At 41.9% G+C, this 21598-nt stretch overlaps 2 protein-coding genes across 4 annotated transcripts in view; one reads left to right on the forward strand and one right to left on the reverse strand.

The window, feature by feature from the left end:
* LOC126567930 (condensin complex subunit 2) overlaps positions 1-21598 on the forward strand; it is a 299174-nt gene that overhangs the window by 53848 nt on the left and 223728 nt on the right. The window contains exon 1 of one of the 2 annotated variants that reach the window (XM_050224298.1): positions 20262-20266. The exons of the other annotated variant lie outside the window; for it this stretch is intronic. The gene's annotated coding sequence lies outside the window, so the exon portion shown is untranslated. Of the gene's footprint in view, positions 1-20261; positions 20267-21598 lie in introns of those variants that run through there. 2 annotated transcript variants of the gene reach the window in all.
* Positions 11646-21598, reverse strand: part of LOC126567764 (uncharacterized) — a 407639-nt gene continuing 397686 nt past the window's right edge. For both annotated transcript variants that reach the window (XM_050224046.1, XM_050224047.1), the window contains 7 exons: positions 15568-15770; positions 15297-15475; positions 15041-15216; positions 14700-14913; positions 12108-14528; positions 11762-12026; positions 11646-11665 (listed from right to left, as the gene is read on the reverse strand). In XM_050224046.1, the coding sequence (XP_050080003.1) occupies positions 11654-11665; positions 11762-12026; positions 12108-14528; positions 14700-14913; positions 15041-15216; positions 15297-15475; positions 15568-15770 (3470 nt within the window). In that variant the 3' untranslated portion in view covers positions 11646-11653. The remainder of the gene's footprint in view (positions 11666-11761; positions 12027-12107; positions 14529-14699; positions 14914-15040; positions 15217-15296; positions 15476-15567; positions 15771-21598) is intronic.

Here is a 21598-nt window from a genome sequence, read left to right on the forward strand (position 1 = left end):
CAAATAGCTGATTGTGATTGTTTTTTTAAAGTCATTTAAAAATTGATACAAAAATTTGAATAGGTCTCCATTTCCTTTTAAATACCAAAGAACTTCTTCAAAATAATGTGTCCCAAAGTGGAGAATCTGCTTCTCTTAAGGGTGTTTCATTTCAAACGAGAAGAAAGACAGTTCCATCCTGACCCAACAGCGCTCTGTTTAAGATCCATCATAGTGTTTCGCCCGCTACAGGACAGGTGTTTTCCAGCCTCGTCTGAATTTGTCGCCTCAACAAATGGGGAACCATTATTGTAGCCACTTTCCTACCACGGGTAGAGGTGGTTGTCGCAAAGCAGCATCACGGTAGCGGAAACGTTAATGAGGTTAATTATTTAACGTCTTTTATTTAATTATTGTGTCCGTTGGATCGCACCGTGCAGCGAAAGGATCTCTTTTAGATCCCGTTGGTCCGTTTAATGATGACACAGCGCATCAGATTTAGTAGCATCGTGTTCTCTCCTTTCTTTGTGAGTGTGTTTTGCTTTTCTTCCTAGCCGGATGATTATCAACGGTGTGTGTTCATTTATTTCTTGCATTGGACACCATCCCCGTGTAAAAGCGACCATTCCAGCAAATGGGCAAATAAGTGAGCCTCGGTTGTAAAAAAAAAGGTAGGCGAAAAGCGATGAAAGCAAATGCCAAACGCCATTAGCAAGTCCGGTACATAATCAGGAACACGGTAACGGTAACAAGAGCAACACACCAGTAGGGCGGCTGATCGTTTACCCCATCAGCTGGGGGAGTTTGGTTGAGGGAGCATAAAAAGTTAAACCCAACGACACGCGGCCGTGCCGCTGTGCGAGTGACTGCATAATTATTTCAAAGACAGCTGTTTCCTCTAATGGTAGCAAAGATTGTAGAATTTATTTCATAAAATTGGGGAAAAAAGGAAGAGTGTGAATATCCTTTCCCTCACACATACGTACGAACTTTGTCTGTAAGCATATGACTCGGGTGCGCAGGTGAAGAGGGTACTTGAAAGGTGCTAAAGCATTACGGCACGTCACACTATGCCAGAATACGTTCGCGTTTTCTGCTGTGCTGCTTCTGAAAAAGGATCGAGCTCAGTTGAGAGGGAATATCTATTCAACTGACGCTGCCAAGTGCACGGAGTTTAAGGATCAAAGAGTTTTTTCTACAGGGAAAGTAGAAAATGGAGTACAGAAAATCTCATATTTAGCTAGACCAAATTGTCGGTAGCAAATGTAAATGGTGGGAATTATTAAAAATCGATTGAGGGGATAGAGAAGTGGTCTTAAGTATGCTCGGCAAAAGATTAAAACGATTTTCCAAATATTTAATCAGAATTTAATTTTATGTTATAAACAGTTTAAGAAATGTGGATACAGCTTTTTTTTATTGAATCTCTTTTAATTTTGAATGATCCAATAAAACTGAACGCGAATTAAACGCGAAATTAACGCGAAATTACCGCGAATTTAATTTAACGACCACGCACTAATATGCAACCATTTGAAAAAAAAAAAATATTAAAAGAAAAACAACAAAACAATCAAGCGATAGAACCGATTTTACAGTAAAAATTAGCTAGTAAGACCATGAATAAAGCAGCATTCTAAGCAACACCTAAGCCTGTTTATGGAAGTCGAAGGCATCCTCCGGTCTTCAAATTAGTCGAAACTATTCCAGTCAAATCAGAGTTACCCTTCGGTCTTGAAAAGTTGAGTCGGAGATATCCTTCGTTAGCAATCCGTTGAATGGGACAAAAGCCCGCCTCAACTACAAAAACTATCTCCTAAATATGAGAAGCAGTTCCATACGTACAAATAATGTGGTGCAGTGAGTGACAACAGTTCCGGTCTTTACACGGAAGGACCGAGGTTAAAATCCCTTCCAAGCCGTTCCGTTTCAGTGTGAACTTACTATCCTATAACTACGTGGTATCAATAAGTTCGGTTACCCATATAAGACGACTGACGTGATCTAGCAAGCCGGTAAGTCAAGGAGAAGAAGAGTTATTATAGTTTGAAGTAATAAATATGTAGCACTAAGATAGCTTTGTGAACCCTGAATTAATTTCACAATATACATTTCGGATAAAATTTCGAAAATAATTTATTCGAAATATAACAATATTTCGAAAATATATCTCTTAGTATATTATTTTGTCCTTTTATCAATAAATTCAATGACGGAAAGCCAAAAATATTCAATTAAATATGTGTTGAACAAAAAGTTCTCAGTGAAACAGTTTCAAATTACATTTGCTTTTTCTTAAAATTAATTATAAAATGCATTTCCTCTCGAACCGTGAACGGTGAACAGATCCAATTTCACTTTCATTTAAGACGAAAATTACATCTTCTTCCAACAAATTGCACCATTTTTGATCGATAATGAAACCAAAGTTATTAATCCTCTCGCCCTCAGGAGGAAACATTTTCACCCAATCAAAGCAAAACGGGCTAGCGGGACACACTACCCAAAGCTATCGGAATCCTGCCGGTCTACACTACCTACACCATCCGATGCATCACCACCCTTTAATTGCATCCTTCTGCATCGGCAGGATAGAACAATTGAATTCCTAACGAGATTTCGAAGATTAACACCCGGCGTACAACACGGACAGTCTCGAGGACAAGCGATTCTGATCGGATTAGTACGGACGTCTTAATTTACCACCCCCTACTGCCTATCCTTCCTCATCTGTCTTGCCCGGTTTGCCTCTCCTTTTTGAGGAAAACGATAGTGGATACGAATGGTAGTTACTGTGTTCCATTATCGACACAGTGTCCACAAATGCAATGTGAGATGCACCGGTTGGAAGCTGGGGCTTCTGGTGAATGGAACTGAGGCAGCTCTTAAATGGGAAGAAATTGGAAACTTTGTCGCCGGAAAGGATTCTCTCGATGTTTGTTAGCACGAGGTTCATGGGTTGCAAAAAAGGGGCGCCAAGCACTGGAGTGAAAGCTGCAACAGTAGCTTTTCAGGGAGTGAAAGTTTCTAATTATGCAAAATAAATAATATTTGTATCTTAAACCTAATGACACATGGGATTAAGTTAACAAAGGGAATTAGTCGTTTGCATGAAATGACAGTTTTCCTTACCTGACGTGTTTCAAAAAGTTCTTTTTCCACATCTGACACAAAAGACACTATTTTGAGCGGCAACAGTTCACAAAACTCCACTCCAATTCCATCAACAGTGGCTCCCTGATAACAAGAGGTATTACCCTTTTCCTCGCACAACAGCTCCTTTTGCGGGGTAAAAAAAAAACCCCTTTTTGCTCGTCGGTAAAGGTGAGAAATTCAATTTTCTCCATTACACATCATCAATTCCCGGCACAAATACCTGATCTTATTTCGAGTGAAATTCATTTTCTCCCCATTTCACAATTCGATTTCAATGCATGCAGTGGCAGCAAGACAGAAAGAGAGAGAGAGAGAGCTTTGAAGCTTATGGAACAGAGACGCTACACTGAAAGCTACAGAATCCTGCACCTGCTGCCAGCAGAATGTCCTTTTCTGCGGAAAAGTATTTTAGCAGGGAAGAAACACGTAACTACCGATGCTGCTGCTGAGTTGATAATGTGCTTCGGGTGTTCCGTTTCGCTTTGTCGACTTTGTCGTTTCCCACCCGGCCATGTGTGTGTGTGTGTTTGTGAGAGATTGTGGCATCTCAACCTCATTGTTGGCAGTTGGGCTGCAGTGATGCAACGCTTCACCCGTAACGGTGGTAACACACGCACCCAAACTACGACTGACTAGTAACGGGAGCATCACACATCTTTTGTGTCCCATTTGGCTTTTCGAGATGCGCTTACAATTCTTTCCTGTGCAAAGATTTTCACCTGCCCTCACCACAAGCTAGCAAGTGGTTCCAAGCTCGGAAGAGTTGGTGGTGAATGGGGGTATGTTTGAAAATTAAAATCGCATTTCAACGCTTTTCGGTACGCTGAAGCCGAATTCGAATGGAAAATCGCTTCAGCTTAACCACCGCCGTACCATCTGCACCTGTGCTACGTGGATCGTGGGAAATGGGAAGGCGAGTCGAACATAGTGGGGTTTGGTAGGTCGCTTATTTTTAGTTTGTGTGTGTATTCTGATTTGTATCGAAACATGAACTTTAGGTGATTGCAAAAAGGAGTGACAAAACAAATTGTTCAGCAAATCTTTGCTGTCGGAATCGAAATCATCTAATGGGACGTGTTTTCTTTTGTTTGACGACTTTTTCGATAGTCGGCGGCACACGCTAAGAGCATGTGTGGTATTTGGGGGTTCAATTTGTGCTGTAGTGGAGTTTTAGTTCGGCATCCAATGTCGTGCATCGAATTAAGTGCAGCGCTAAATTGAACTTTCGAAATTAACGGAGTAGAAGTTCGGAGTACCAGGCGTCTCCATTATTATTTCATCATGGAGACGCCTGGTACTGGAGCATTGAAACGCCGCTCATTACCATGGTAATGAGAAAAAAGCACAATTATTTTTGAAGATTACTCAAGAACTTGAGAAAATCGGTAGAAAATTTGTAACAAACAGAAGAGATAGATTTTCAAAACAAGTTTGTGAAGTTTGCAAACTCTAGAAAATAGCGTCGAGTTTTCATAATAATTACCCAGTATTAATCCCGACACACGTAACTGAAAATTCATAAAAAATATTAAACACTTTATTAATTATTATTACAACATTGATTATTAATTATTATTATTACTCGTTCTATAACGGAATTTTGAAGTGTTTTGATTTTTTTATATACTTGGGCACAAGAAATTTTTTCACCTCATAGACCGGGATGGAAAAAAAGCAGCCCAAATTTTCACACAGAAGGTTCTGACTTTCTTGACAAACGTATAACAAAGATTAAATGATTAAAATAAATGGAAAAATCATCAAATGTTGTGGAACCTTTGCAGAATAAGAGCTTTATACGTTTCATGCATCTTATTGTATTGTGGTACGGATCAATCGGCGTTGGACTGCTCGCAGACGCTTGTTTTTCTTATTTCCAATCCTAATATGTCTTACCCGATACTATCTTGAACACGTTCCAGACTGATAATGGACGCACCATTACTCAGGCTTACCACTGAGCGTATCAGCACGCCTGTGGCAAATTTAAAACATCCGCATCATGCAATAGATAGGCTCCAAATTTATGCACACTCCATGTACGTCTTGAAGTACGTACCCCTGGCACTTATGGGTACGCTTTTAAAGCCAACGGTTGCCGGAAACACTCTGGAAAGGTGTTGGCGTTTGTTGGGAAGCCGACTGCTGCTCGTCGATCCTGGGCTAATCCATCCCAATCAACCATGCAATCAACGTTGATTCGAACCGTCCATTCGCCCTTCTGGCACCGATCCCCATACAAAAAAGGCACTCCGTTCGCATGCGGGCAGGGCGCATTTTCTTGGTGCTTTGTTTCCTACGCTCCAAAGCTTCCCCTTAGGCTACGGCCGTGCGGTGATGTTTCAGCTGTCGATATAGCAGGCGTAAATAAATAGCACCCCAACGTTCCCGTCCAGCAATCGAACAAAGAGCAGAGCGGGATGGCGGTAAAAACGGGATGGCAATCTAGCCGGCCCTTTTACCACGGTGTGCATATGGAGCAACATAAGCCTGAGGCGTTACTGAGCGTAAACCCTAGCGCTCGGCCGCTTTGTTTCCACAACCGAACACTGGCGCAGATAAGCAACGGTTTAGTAGGAATAGGAATGAGTTTTTTCCTTCCATTGCTGTACAAATTCACCGATAGAGATAGTGTAGTTTCTTTTTCTAACCCTAGTCCTATCGTTGGCGAACAGTTGGAGCGTTTTGTTTGCCTTTTTTTCGAGCAGTATTTCTGGTTGAATAAATTTAGTTTTCACATAAGGTTGCAATAGGCTACACAACCAACACCAATGGTGTCTGATAACAGTTTGGTTTAGGAGGTGTAAATAGCGCTTTTTCAGAGTGTTGTGAAAAACAAATATTACGTGAGCATAACGTTTCGGTTGATACCGTTCATTATTTTACTGATTGGTACGAAATTTGAATTTTTCGTTTGGTTAAGTGAAAGTAAAATGAGCATAAACTCATTTTTTACGTTCAAAGACTGTTTCATCATCATGTAAAATGCTAGTGGCAGAAGCGAAAGCTACGCCAGTCTTCACATGACAGGACTGGACTGACAGGCAAACCTCTTCTGAACCATAGCAAATATACAATGTGAATAGTAATGTCTGGTGCAGTAGCCAAGAAAAGATGATTTTGCATTGAACTCAACTATATTTTTGGGACATTTGAAGGACTTGTTATTAAAAATGTATAAATTTCAATGAAGCTTCAAGGTCCATAACTCTAGCCTAATTGATATTTAAAAAAAATTGGGGGAATATCAATTAAATGAAACAAACTTTATGTTATGTTGTGTTGTGATATTACCATGATTTCCGTATTTTTGAAAATATCATGTTATGTTTCAGTTAGAATAAGCTATAAAACGATAACTTAGAAAAGCAATATTTTATAAATAAGTGATGAAATATGGTGATTCAAAAGCATGGTAAACGCAAAAAGTATTTTCAAAACAAGTAAAAAAAAACAGCATAAAACACAAATAGGAAAATAAAATCAAGCAAGAAAGGAATAAAGGCAGATGGCGAATGAGAATACTAAAGGATGGTTCTTAAATGGTGATAAGTGTTAAATACACAGTACTGAATTAAGCAAGAAAGATAGCATCTTTTCAAGAAGAAACGTAAAATATAAAAATATACAATGTGAATAGTACAACTAATTTGAAATATGTTTAATTACTAGCAAAAAAAGACATTTCATGAAACAAAAAAAAAAGAAAAAAACAAATGCATTGTATTAAAAATATCAAAGAAAATAAAAAAAAGTGTTTACAAAAATGTAAACTTATCATAAATTTATGAAATGAAATAAGCTCATCAAATTTTTACTTTATACAAAAAAAAAAGATTATTTCAAAATTTAAGAAATGGTAACATTGCGTAAATCATTTTAAGAACATATCTTAGAAAATAAACAATGATACTAACAGTTAAAACTACGATCTAAAAAATTATACAAAAACTACGTGTATGAAATTATTTTAAATGTTCAAATAAAGCCAAGTACATGGAAAAAACCTTTGATTAAAATAAATGGATAAAGCAAGATTAATTACCTTCTAGCATCATGCAAAAATGTGTTCCAATAGTAAGCTACGGATACTAATTAAATCGTGCAAGCTCATTAACGTGCAAAGATTGATGTTAAAAGGCTTACCGTAAAGCTTTCGCTATTTATGGCATCTCTAACGCGTTACCATCTCTTTTCGGACATTATTACTTTACGCATTTGTTTTTGTCTTTTTTTTTTCTTTCGCTTAATCCATTTGCCACCCGCAATGCGTCTACGTAGTTTTACGTTTCATGAAAGTGTCGTTAAACTTTATTTTTGGACTTTGCTTACTTTTTCATTCGCCTTTTCCTTGTCCGTTTTTCTTCTTCTTGTAACTCTCCTTTACGACCTTAGCAGCGTAAAGTTATCTGATGCCGTAGCATCGTTTTCTACGACTGGGCTTTTGTTTCTTTTCTTTTTTTTCGCATTGAATTCCGACCATTTTTGTGTTTTCCTCTATCGGAAGCCATCATTGCCAATTTGTGTTATTTTTTTGAGTTTTATGTGCAAAATGAACTAAAACTTAGCTCCCGGGTAAAAACTGGTAAATGGACTGACGGCAAGACTTTCTGGGAGTGGGACCAAGAAGGCTAGGGTGCCTTCTTCACATTCACCAGGGGTTTTTTTCTTGGTGTATTGAGAGTTTCTTCACCTTTAATCACCTTCACCGGGATGAACCTTCTGTTTCCTATTCGTGCGTCATGAAGCCAAGCGGCAGTAGCGCTTGTTACATTCCGTCCTCATTCGTGTGTTTTGTTTGCTTATTTTTTGTTTTTTTCTTAATAATCCAATAAATACTCAAATAGTGATAATATGGATGCAGTTTCGTTTTACATAATAATCTATTTACAACACTCACACACCCATACTTGCTTGCTCGCCATCAAACAGAGCAGCAATGAGTAGTGGCGAGGTGGAAGCACACAACATTCAGTGTTGTCCTTGCTTCGCGGTTCGTTTTGTTTTGCGTTCACTTGGAGAGACGAGAATAAATGAATGCAAAAATGTTTAAATAATTGAATAAATCGTTTGATAAACAATCTACCGAGAATAAAACGTTACTCCAAATAAACTCAACACACACACACACAAACCTATCTTTATAATGAAAAAAATGATTGAAGGCTTCGTTTTCTTCAATCGCTTTACAACACATAAGGATTTGTTCTCTTTTCTACCCTTTTAACCGTTTCTTGAACCATTGAGTCTATTTTTTTTCAATATATCGGGGTACCGCATTTCAAGCCCGGCCTTTGTTCGTGTGTAAAATTGATAGAAAAAATGGTACATCTAAACTAAGACTTTTTGACTCGTACCGTGTGTACTCGAACGGTTTTTGTTTTATCTTTTTATCATCGGGGGTAGTTTAACCGTCCCACTCCATTGAATTCCTTCTCCGATTTGACTACAGATTTGATTTTAAAGATGTGTTTTCTTTTCTACTTCTCGCTTAAAACCGTGTTTCCCTGTATAGAATATACGTGTACATATATTCGTAGAAAAAAGAATGAACATTGTTCAAAATCGACCACCCAGCCAACTCGCTTGGCTCGCAATGTGTGATAGTGTTTTTCTTTTTTGTAAAACTTGCTTTTTACTGTCATGAAATCTTCGTTCTACGGTGTTTGAAAAACGATCTTCTATAGTTTTCCGGATCGTTTTGCGTTTTTTGTTGGTGTAAACAATTAAAACACACTTTACGCAAGTCTCCTGCCACGAACTAGGCAGACTTGTCACAGGGTTGGTAAAAAAGAATCAACATTTCACACCCCCGAAATCACGCGTTCCGTATAATACCGCCAAGCAGTGAGCTTTACGGGGCAGGGACGCTTTGGGAAAGTCGGAAGTTTGTTAGTTTTGTTGTTTTGTGTCGTCATAAAATTGTGCTAACTTTGGTGTACAGCAGTTCATCCTTCATCTCTTCATGTAACTTTAAATAAAAGGATTATGTAGTTGTTATTAAATACGCTTTACGTTTACTGTTTTGCGATAGGATGGAGGGCCAAGCCAGGGGCTTGGATAGTTTCATATATTACACAATATAGTGGACTGGTGTTGGGTATATTTTCTGTATAGCTAGATGAGCTTTCTACAAAGTCGATTTTTGGGTGCCAAAATGTTATTTCGCGATGAGAAAAATGAGCAATGGTTTTCGGAACCAAACGTTGGGTAGTTTTACGTACAAAAGAATCCTTGGTAGAGAGCTGGTAGTTTTCGATCATGAATAAAGTTTAAGGCATATTCTTTTTTTCATTATTCGAGCGAATGAGATTGTGAGATTGTGTGTGTAAAATGCGGAGGCAGATGTCAGCGAATAGGGGAAGATAGTAAGAGTATGATGGTATTCGAATATGAATGATTTCAGTCATTTCATGAGTAGAGTCCGATGTTAAAATGAAGAGTTTATAATGTAAGAAACATAATGCTCGGTTGGGTAGAGTTGCATGAGTTTGAGTGACATATTAAAAAAGATGGAAAAAGTATTAAAAAGCAGAATGTGGAATATTTCATTTATCTACATTGCACGATTCTTCTCTACCGATCATCGAAAAACAGAAAATTAAATTGTCGCACAAGAGCTACTATACTCTTATTTTTAACTTCATTTTTGTTGTCTTTCAATGTAACAAGTTCATTTCTTTTTTCTAAATGCTTTTATATGTGTGTGTTTAAATACAGTTCTGGGTTTTAGCTTTTGCTTACTTTTGTTATTATTTTTTGGCATGTTTTCTCTGTCAGTTTTTTTCTCTTTCAGCTTAGAGATTTGTTTTTGCACACATTTTGTCTTCTTTTCTTTTTGTTGCATTTTTTTGTGTTTGCTGCTTCGTATTTACATTTTACACAATCAATCGCTTGGCTGCTTCAGTTAAAATCACTTTCAAAATTTGTCAAATGCTTTTGCTTCTTTTAAAGGGACTTAACATTTCAAGAGCAAATAGCATATTTGTTAAAGAAAACAAAGAAAAAAAGTTGTCAACGTACTTGTGAGTTGTGCAAATTTTGACAAAATATCCAATATTTCAACACACAATACACAGCATCAACAAACAAATCAAAAAAGCAGTTAGCCATGTCGCAAACCGTTCGCTGTTGGGATGTTTGTTTTAATCTTCAAAAATATGTTCACCTGCAGAACATAAGGTGGTGGAGCTACCCGGTCGAAGTCATCCAGGGTAAGCCAGCAGGGTAAGAAATATAAAAGATACAATTTGTATCGCTATCCATCGATTTCTGAACGTTTCTATCCATATAGAAAGCCGGGAAGATACAAAACCATGACCAAAATATGTTATTTACCAACGGCCGAGTGTAATGTTCCACCGTTCGAATGAAGAAAAAATAGTCTATTTGTTATACTTCTTCGAATCGTTCTACTCAGCCGTTAGGGAAAGGGAGGCGTGTACGTATTTGAAATCCCCAGCAGAATGTCACACGCTCATCGGAAACTTATTATTGCTTTCGGTATGGGGAAGCTGCTCACAAGGAAGCAATTCTTTCGCTTCATTGTCTCCGACTTTGTTTCGGAAGCTACAAAATACTTCGCTCGGGCAAATGTGGAAGAATGTGCCATTGTTTGCACCCTCGGTGATGACACAATCGAGGGAAGGAAATGGCGGCATGCTCATGCTCCAACCCGGTGGTACAACGGCAAACTTTGCACAGGTAATCCGGGAAAATAGGGCGTAAAAGAAACGGCAAGAGTGATGCCTGCAAGGATCGGAAGGTTAAATAATTACAATCAAACACAGACACAGAGGTGTGGCCCGGGAAAGCACGGGAAGCCCTGAAGCCAAACAGTACAGTACCAACTGCAATTCGTTTGCTTTCCGGGTGTTTTCTTTCCGTTCCATTTCAAGTGTTACTACCGAGTTGATGGGTAGCGCTCGAAATGTAAGCGATCAATTTTTATGTCTATTCGCTGAAACTCGGAACCAACGGGAGTGTAATGCGTTGGGGAATTTTTGCTCGTTACTTTGTCCAGAGAATAGAAAGGGAGCATATGTATGTTGGAGCAGAAGAGCTTTGTATGTGTTTGACATTAGGCAGATGAAGATTGCCTTTACAGCAGCAGCAAGTTCTTGTGGAACAAAAATATTTGGTTTGTGTGATTTTTTTTTCACGCAACAAAACCTGTACAATTTCCTCTAACGGTCGTGTCTTGGGGAGTTGGATGATTTTTGATTTTCTAGTTTCTGTTTTATACCATACATATTTATATATACTAACATACAAAAAACAATAGTTATGCTTAGTTATGTGTTATTGCTTTCATTGAATGTTTTGTTTTTTTGTTTGTTTGTCGATCTTTGTATCATTTTTGTTGTTGTTGTTAGTTTTCCGTATTTGCGCTTTGCATGACTATTTCACCCGTCTTAGCTTAACCTCACTTTGCAGTGATTAGTCCTACACACCGCCACCTTAAGAATAATGAAATTATCTGTACAGTACCTTAGTGTTGCAGCTCAGTTTTTTGGTTTTACGACGAGTTCTGCGAACAATAGAGACGAATTTTTAATATTAATACTCTTCATCAATACTTCTTTAATCATTAATAAAAATGACAGATTTTTGGGCCTATATTTACCTTAAACATAAAATGCTGACCCTGTGCGTCCTGCGGCGACGTGCCACTCTGATAGCCGGGGCTAGGCGATTCGGCATTCTCCGGCACGGGCGTGATGTTTGCATAGTTGGCCGAACACGAGAGCAGTCCACGCAGCTGGGAAGGTGTACCTGGCACCTTGATTGCGTCCGCACTCGCCTGCGTGAGCGACAGTATCGAGCGATCGATATTTTGATACTCTTTGCCGGACCGTGGCCTCAGCGTTGAAGTTGCTTGCCGGATGTGTCTTTAAGGGAGAAACAGACCGAAAACACATTCTCATAGCACAGGGAACATTCAAGAAGTCTAGCCGAAGAATTGTACTTACCTCATGCCTTCAGGCGTATCGGAGGAACTGTGACTAGAGAGGGAAAGTGTCTCGATGTAGTCGGACATATCGGATGTACCGCTGCTGGTGCTGCGCGAATCGATGTAAGGTGCCCCGGGTGCACCTGCCATCACATCCTTCGCCTTCGGTGGACACACGGGCACTTCTGCCTCGGCCGAGGTGCTTTTTTCCGGGACGCGTATCTTTTGGAACTGGAAGGATAGCTCCCGCAGTGGATCGAACGATTTGGAACGACGTGGTAAGGACGCATGGACACAGTTCTGTGTCGGTAGTACATGTCGCTGATGACGTCTCGCCGACATGGCGGTGGTAAGCGGAAGTTCAAAGTCGGTAAAATCGGTACCACGTTGCCGTAGCGATCCAGTGGATACACCCGAATCGTTCGAACTTGAGCTATCCCTGTTCTGCGCCTTACAGGGTACACTTTCCGAGCGCCGGATGTAAACAGATTGAGAGGTTTGACTCGAGGCAGGATTCGTCGATGCGGATAAATCATCTTCAGCTTCAGCCACAGCTGCCGTCTTCTCACTTGACTCCATCTCCTGATGCACGCAGGGAGATGAAGATCGTCGCAGAGCCGTTGTTGAGCCTGGGGTTGGTGTCTTTCGTAGCAGTGTTTCAGTACTTGGAGAAGCCGTCCCACTGAGTGGACTTTCGATTTCTTCACCTTCCGCGTCCAAGAACCGGGATGATTCGGCGGACGCTGATCGTTTCCGTGGCGAGAGTCGTTTTTCTGCAGCACACGTCGGAAGCAGATCACTGCTGTCCATGAGCTGTTTGCGGGCGTAAGGACTTGTGAGCGTAGCGCGCAGCATTGCACTACCCGGGACGCGTGATTCATCATCTATCCGCTTCCGACTGCGATCCACCGCCGGTCCGCAAAGACTCGGGTTGCTTGCCGATTTCTCTCCAATGATGCGACTCATGCGTTGCTTCAAAAGGTCTGACTTGGAGGGAAGTGGTGGTGCTGTCGGCGATACGGTTCCATCGGTCGATTCGGGAACTCCACCGACGCTTGATGGAGCGGCTGGTGACATAGGAATATATCCGGGGAACTTTGATTTCTTATTGCCCGGTTCCATCATCATGTAGTTCTCCTGCTTGTCGTCTGCCGATGCCTGTTCGCCTCCATCGGGTCGGCAGTCCTCATCGGCGTCCGGTGTTTTCGCACTCGGATGACCACACTTGTGACAAACGCGAGGTTCTTCTTCATCACTCGGAGCCCCGGCTAGGCACAGCCCTGCTCGCTGTAATACCTCCTTGGAATTTTCATAGTTCTCAAGCGATCGTTCAAACTCAAGGTTCGCATAGTTTGCTCCAGCTTCCGGTTTGATCTCCACATCTTCGTAGTTATCGTAACAGCTAGCTGGAAGTTGCTTTGGTCCGCTAGCCTGCGGTTGCGTTACAAGCGGCTCATCACATGCGCACGCCTGTTCCAACTTCTTCCGAATCTTTTTCGTCATATCAACGGTAGCGTAGATCGCTCCGCTTCCATCACCAGCCCCACTCGCATCCATCACAGGCATCTTACCCTCACCGCTCAGCTTCACCTTGTTCACCTGTACGGTTGTATTTTCGATACCATTGCCACGCTTACACAGCGGCAAAGAGATCCAATTGTCTGCCCAAGACATCACTCGATGACAGGTGCAGTCTACCCGTTCCGGTCCTTTAATGGGAGGTTGTATCGGAGCTTCACCCCCGCTCGATAGACAGCTGCACACTGCTTTCGTAAGGGACATTGGCATGTCGTAGTTGCCGTAGCCACCGCTACCACTACCATCCATCAGGTCTTTGCCCTCCTTTGCCAGGTACTCTTGTATTTTTTTCGGCGTATCGTAATTCTCGCCCGGTGTGCATCCCGTCGAGGATGACCCGTCGATGGCGATTGGGGTTTTCGGTATGTCATAGTTCTCGTAAGGACCGACACTGTGTTGCTGCGGGGTCTTACCGGTGGACATACTGATGGCTGTATGGATGGGTGCCGTGATGTGTAGTGAAATGTCCCTCGGTTTCGGTGGACGACAGGGCACCGAGGGACAGCTGCAACTGCACGGAGACGTCGAACGATTGTGATGGCTGCAGATGGAAACGGTCGCTTGGCTGGGAGCCTTTTCGTACCAGCTCGATTCACCCGCACCACACGCCTGTCTGGGGATCGAGTACTCGGAGTTATTGCTGCTACCATGTGAGCAAAGAGACATCCGATCGAGGGCTAGCTGTGGTGGTGGAAGCTTATGCGTTTGGTTGATGTGATTGTTGTGTTCGGTTAGCATGTGCCATGCTGGAAGCGGCGCAACGGCGCCAGGTGTTCCAGTGACGGTGGAACTGCGTGACATTGAAGGTGCTCCAAGCTTTGAAATGCAGCTCATGCAACGTTCCAGATTCGCCACCGTGTTCCTGCACGATGAAGAAAGTTCGGATTGCGAAACAACGATCATATAAATATTTCCTAACTAAAAGCTATCACTGGAGTCATCATATGGAAAGCATGGCATAAAGAAATCGGTTCCAAATAGGCTTGACCAGGACAAACCATTTAAAACTGGAAGTCTTTTTCCATGAACTTACCTTGGGAACGAATCCAAATCGTTGATGCTATCATGACACTCGGAAACGGAAGCCGTATCACCACAACCATAGTTACTGTCCAGATCGCGCGATTCTGTCGACGGCCAGTACGAGTTCCGGCAGGTGCAGTTCGAGTTTTCGATATGCACGGTACAGATTTCGTCGTTGTAGTTTGTTGAGCGTGATTCCGCACCCTTGCGTGGACTGTCGAGTGCTGGAGAGAACAGAGAGAACCAAGCGCAAATGAAACGTATTAGCAATGCTCCACATTAGACAGCTATGAGCCCTTTTTTTTTTGCAAGAGGAGGATTAAAAACAGAACATGTGACATCTCTACTTACCTGCAATTTTCTTCGCAGTCGCCCGCTTTTTATTGGCAAGCTTGCCCTGTGAAGCTAGCTTGAAGGTGTGCGTTATCTCTTCGCCCAAATCCGTCACAAAAACGTACAGTCCTTCCCCTTTCCCACAGCTTGAGCCACCTTCGAAGCAAAACCGATTGTCCACCACACCGTATCGTCTGTTGGGAAGATGAAAAGCACGGTTAGCTCTTTTTTTGTTCTATCAAGAAAAGACGCGTTTTGTTTAGCTAGTCATCACCTTAAATGCTCGATTTGCCATAACCCTGTCAACCGTGGTGGAACGCCCGTTGTGAGACAGAACCGATGGTCCTGGATGTGCATACGGGCGGGTCCGGTGGATAGTTTCGCTTTTGGTGGTGCCGATGAAACCAGAACCAGGTACTGTAGATCGTCCCCGAGGTTGTTGGATATTTTCACCTGCAAAACAAACCGAACAGTCGAGAAGGAAAATTATACGTTTGTGAAACAACAAACGGCACGAGCTAGCGCGCTGGACACCCGATACCCACCTGCCATTGTATCAGTCTTTCGCGGGTATCGAATGCCAGGACGACGATCACATCCTGGCAGATGATTGCTATCGTGTTGGACTCCTTGTCCAGCGTGAAGCCCGACTCCACGCCGAGAAAGTGCTGCAGCGAGAGCGATGCCTTTGTTTGGCCGTTTTTGTAGCGATCCTTCGAGTCTCGGTACAGCTGCAGATGAAGGCAATCTGGAGAGTGGGATGAAAGGAAGAAATAGCAAGTTAAAAAAAAACGAATCTAGCATTAGCACAAAGCAGTATCGAGTGCGATGTTCACTGGAATGGAATCAAACACAAACACGAACTAACACAACGCCCGCTGATTGCTTCAGGGGTTTGGTTGTGCACCAAGGAAAGTCGGTGAGCGGAAGCTATCCGGCTAACGTGCAGACATACGCCAAACACCAACTCAACACTCCGGACACGTTCTCTCTGCAGCTGATAGCCTTGTGCCGTACGCACCACCAACTGCCCGAAGCGATGGCGAGGCCTTTTCGAGCTTTAGTGGTTACCTCTGCTGGAGGTTTCCTCCATCGTTAGGCATAATTTCCTTTCCTTTGGCCTTCTGCGTCAGCACATTTAACCTCGTGTGCGTGTGTTGGAAGTGAAACGGACGCTTGCTTTGGAAGTAAGGAACTTTCCGTTCCGCCCCTGGAGGCATCAGCTGAAGATGCTGACTTACAGCGAAGATGCCTGATGCCCCCATCAAAGAAACAATTAACTTCCGTCATATTCAATCAAAAATGAAAATTACTTTACACCACAGAGGCACGCGCGAGCGTGACGCGAAAGATCAATCAAGACGCCCAAGGAAAACCACAAACTGGATGCCAATTCGGGAGTGAATTGGATTGACAGGTGAAATATAATATATCCTTGTGGCTAATTCTCTTCGTCTAATGTTTAAATCACCCGAGTGCGAGAGAGCGAGCGAATCAAAACGTGTTAAAATTCTACTTCGCTCAGTATTTGAAGCCTGGTAAAGGGTTTTAGATCACAGGTCACAAATGGAAAATTTACTGTCTGCTCCTGGTCAACGCCAACACCAGCAATCGGCTTGGTGTTTAACAATGTTGCCTGGTTGGCATTATGACCGATTCCGCAACGTGTTTCATTACTCTCGTTAAGCTCTTGTTAGCGATCCAAGCGTACCAACGAATGGTTCGCCGACTGCGGAAGGGTTCGGGTTGCATTCTCCGGGTTGCATGCTTTGCATAGGTCATCGCTATAAAATCACACGTACGTACTACAGCGCACGGCACACGGTGAACCCCAGGAGTTCACCGGTGCATTCCTAAGCTTAAACGAATGTTAGGTATGGGGTTGGCGAAAGCTTGTCCGGAATTCTCGGAATGAAGCGATCCACTACGCCACCAAACTTTACCGGGCGGATAAGGAAGCTGTGCACATTATTGCTGTGCAGTGTTCAATTTTCATTCCACAACACACCGCCACAATTATAATCATCATCATCGTCAGCATGTGGTGGTATGCACTGACCATCGGCGAGCTGCTGAAGGTGCCTTAAACCGTCGGCCATTTGCAAACGTCAGGGAACCTTCACATGCACCTTCTCTCTATCTCGGGACGATCTTGGCTGGAGCCTGTGGTGCAAATGGAGCCATTCATGCAGGACAATCGTGCATGCCGGACGCGCTGGAATGGTGTGACGTTAAGTGTATGTTTTATGGTACCTTTAGGCATGACCTCGAGCGATCCTGGATCGGCATGGAAAAGCGCAAAACCACACGACTGTCAGCGTTTGCTCACATTTTGCGTAGAAAATGGAAAATCACCCGCGGGATGTTTTTCGGGATTGGATGGTAACGGTTGGGGGGGTTTTTTTTCTCGCCTTCGTCAGGATTTTCAACCCGGAAAAGCTGTTGTCGACGACTGCCTCGTACGACGACACACAAAAAAGCATACCCACGGGTTTTCTCTGGGCGCGATCGTGCAACGAAGAGCAGCACTGTTTACGCACCGTTATCAATTTGTTATCATTATCATCATTTATCATCTTCCCCGGAGGCGGTCGTTGGACGTTCCCTTTTTTTGTCTGCGAGGACTTTCGGAACAGTGGTTCCAACCTCAGCGGAGTGGTCTTTTTTGTGTGTTGTTGTCCAACGCGAACTTTAGGCCGGCGCAAAACGGACAGAAGAATTTAGTAAAAAAAAAACCCTCGTACCAAATGAAAACGGAGCTTCAAGACCACAATGTCGTCTTCTTTTTCCGATTCGGATTCAACGTTGGTAAACAAAGTGAACTTTAACTGAAGGTCTCGTTACTCGATTTTAAAAACTACCTTTGCACAACAACAGAAAAAAGGAAGCGGAAATAGAACACGCCATGTGACGGAAAAACGTTTAACGAACGGTCTCGAAGCTGTTTTGGGTGGTGCAAAAGCAGTTCAAACAAACTGGAAAGTGTTTTGTCCCGCAGGGCTGTAAAGGACCTACTTGAAATGGGAAACACAAAAAAAAAAATAAAAGCAGAACCCAAAGCTCAATCGTTCAACACGCGGGAGAGTGGTATGAGTCGGAAGATGTAGCAGATGTTTTGCTGCCGGGAGATAATCAATTTTCCGGCCATCAGTACACTGTGGTCGTTTTTTTTTTGTGCACAAGGGGGAAAGATGTTGATTTTAAGGAGTTCGATAGCTGGAGGTGATTTCATTTCTTGCTCTGCTGATAATAGAAGCAGTCGGTTGTTTGGTCGATTGGAAGACTGTTTTGGGAGGAACGAAAGCAAAAAGGGCGGCTGCCATTCTACTGGCCAAGAAGACAGATGATACACTTTTGAATTATTGAGTAATAGTGTTTGGTTTCAAACCGTAGGAAACTGTACCGATGGTTGCGTGGAAATGAAAATGAATTTTCAGATTGTTTTCCAAATTTCATCCGGAAAGCTTTTTTGTTCTCAAGTAAAATTTGCAATGTTGTTTTTATAAAAGATTTTTTCCATTTAATTTTCTCATAATACAATTTCTGTCACTTGCACGAGCGTTAACTCTCGCTTTCGATTATTTAATCGCAATGCTAAGGGAGAACAATTTTATTTTTTCATTTGTTTATTTTTTCTCCATAACAAGTTTTGCACACCGTTTGGTTTTTCAATTTTGCTGCCTGAATGCAGCTGTCACCCGTGAGCTTCTCTCTTGCTGCGAGCTCATTTCCATTTCGGGGTGCAGCTTGCGGTGTCTTTGCTTAATGTTCTCCTCCCTTTTCGCGAAACCGTTGAATAACATTCCTAATTGAATGTCAAACCCGTACTGCCCTCGTGCCTACCCTTCTGGGCACACCTTGGCCGAGGAAAAAAAGATTCACTTTGTCCCAGGAAAATGCTAATTTCTCTCTAATTTTTGTTGCTTCTTATGGTAAGCAAAGTGGGAAAAGTGATGTGCATTGAGGTAAGTGAATTTTTCCTCATTTTCTACGCCCAGTTTTGCAGACGTTTGTGGTACGTAAACAGACCGGACACAGGACACAACTTTTTCCGAACAATCGGTTTGATGACAATTACGTTGCTGTTGGTTTTTGGTTTCTTTTTTTTTTTAATTTTAATTCTCCCATCCGATGGTCATAATGAAGAACTTTAACGAGTGAGATCTCTCCCTTCGCTGTAGCCCTGAGAGAAAATGGCTGCTCACTCATACCTTGCATCGCCGACAGGGGGACGCTCATTTCATTCCGGAGACACCATAAATCCAATTAAATTGATTGTAAAACTTTTAGCAACTATTAGCTGTCGGACGGAGCGCCCAAACTACCGGAACCTGGCATGGTGACGAAGTTTCTGCCCAACGTTTGAGGTTTTGCGTCCTTTAACCCTCAACGTGGGACACGTTCTGGCAGAAAATGTGGGGAGCAAATTACAAACAATAAAATGCTGATGATGGAAACCGAGTCTCGCAACGACAGCGACACTGGCCAATCAGAGCCGATCTGCTGTAGCGGGGGAACGGATTACGTACATGAATTATTTATTGGGACGACATTTTTCTGTGCGTATTTTTGTTCTTTTATTTTGAGCACCGGATTGTCGAGCAAAAGTAGCAAAAACCGAAAGATAACTTGAATGGATGTCGGTTTTTTTGTTAAATTTATTGCCCTTTCTGCACACCTTAAATTGTTAAATGTGCCTTTTTAAGCAAATGAGAGGGGTAAAAAGGACAGTGGTAGAGAATAAGCTGATAGATTGGAGGGATGATGTACGCACGCAATATGTTTCAATTCATATGGTAGCATCGGAACAGCTTTCGACAAATGAAGCAATTGAAAAGGTTTAATAGTGAATTTATCACGCCAAAAGTGGACACGATTGATGCCTCGTTTTTTGTTCGTAGCATAATTTCACCGATCGTCATTATCCTCTGTTTCATGGAGACAGTATTGATGAGTTTTATGAGAAGATTATCAATAATTCAAAAACAAAACTCTGTCTTTTCTCCTCCAACTTTTCATCTTTTTCTTCTAGGCTTGCTCAGGATTGAGCTCGTGTTGATGACATAACCAGGTCTCCAATCCGTTTTCAGGTAACTAAGTCCCCTGGCAACTCCGTCGTTCTAAAACGGCGAGTAAATTGGCGTCCTCCGTCAGCATATTCGAGGACTCGCACTAGCACAGCATAGAATCGTATCAGCGCACGATAGCAGACACGATTTCCTTGACCAACCGAACTCGGATAATGTGTTGTCGCTAAGGAAACATTCGTAACTAACGATTGAGATCGATCCAATCGGTAATGTCCAGATCTGATGTTTTCGTCATTTATTTAGAATCTGGCGTAATATACCAGTTTTTTGGTCGGTAGTAGTCATGCAGATCCAGCTTGCTAGTTTCCAATAAAATCTATAGCAAGGGGTGCAATTCTTCAGAAGAGTTTTCAAATACGGCGTTCAAATTAATTTACGGAGTTTCAAATTAATTTACGGCGTTTAAAATGATTGATGCGCTTAAAGTTTGAACGATGAAACAAAATTCAAACATGGATGGCATATATTGACGTAGCATTAATACACCACAGCAACATCAACCTTAAACCTTAAAGGCCGTGGAGGCTGTGGGAGTTTTCAAATTGAAAATTTCTGGTTTTGAAACATGAAATAAAAAACATCATAAGAGAACAGGCTAAAATCATAATTTTCAGAGTTTTTTTTACAGTTTCTCGCCTAATACGTCAACTTGAAATTCTCCATAGGTAACATTTTTTTTGGTTTGGTGCTTCTTTTTATACTTTTTTTTATATTTCTTTTACTTTATAGATTGGAAAAAATGTTTCGTTAACTGAACCAAAAGTTTAAACACAATGCATAACTGTAGGCGCATAAAGGGCAATATTTATTTTCGTGTAGCAAAAAAGCTTGCTTAAGGATGTCGTTTGTATTTTAAAGTCTGCAAAATGTATTAGTAAAATAAATAAAGGGTAAATAGTCCTTAAGAAGCAACCAGCACTATTCCCACAACCAAAAGAAATAAAAACGTGAAGTTACTTCTTCGAGGGTTGATTTAATTCCTTCCAACACGTTCGCCGGACAGTCACATTGCAAAGCAACTTAAGTGCATTTTATGTTTAATAAAATCACAACGATCCCAATGCTTCTGTTGCCGGTAGTGCATCGTACCATAAAAAAAAAAAACAGTATCAACCACCACCACCAACCAACCGCGAGATAAGTTCAACAAAAGTCGCACCGTAACCAGAAGGAAAACTCGGATATATTTTCATTAAATTTAATGGATTCCAGCGATAAAGTAAAGATTTCAAAACATCGATAAGAAACTAAAGAAAACGTACGCGAGATACTGTGCCGTCTTCCAAAAAACGAACCGTACCGAAATTTCTCGCATCTCGATCCGTGTGTCAGCAAGGTTTTGGCAAAGCGACCGGCAAAAGCTCGCGTTGAGATGTGATGTGTTTTTAGATTAAACACGTTTTGTGGTGGCCTGATCTTGTCGCAAAAGGTGAGTCTGAGTGCATGTGTGTGTGTGTGTGTGTGTGTGTGTGTGTGTGTGTGTGTG

This window comes from Anopheles maculipalpis, chromosome 2RL, assembly GCF_943734695.1.
Source record: "Anopheles maculipalpis chromosome 2RL, idAnoMacuDA_375_x, whole genome shotgun sequence".
Lineage (NCBI taxonomy): Eukaryota > Metazoa > Arthropoda > Insecta > Diptera > Culicidae > Anopheles > Anopheles maculipalpis.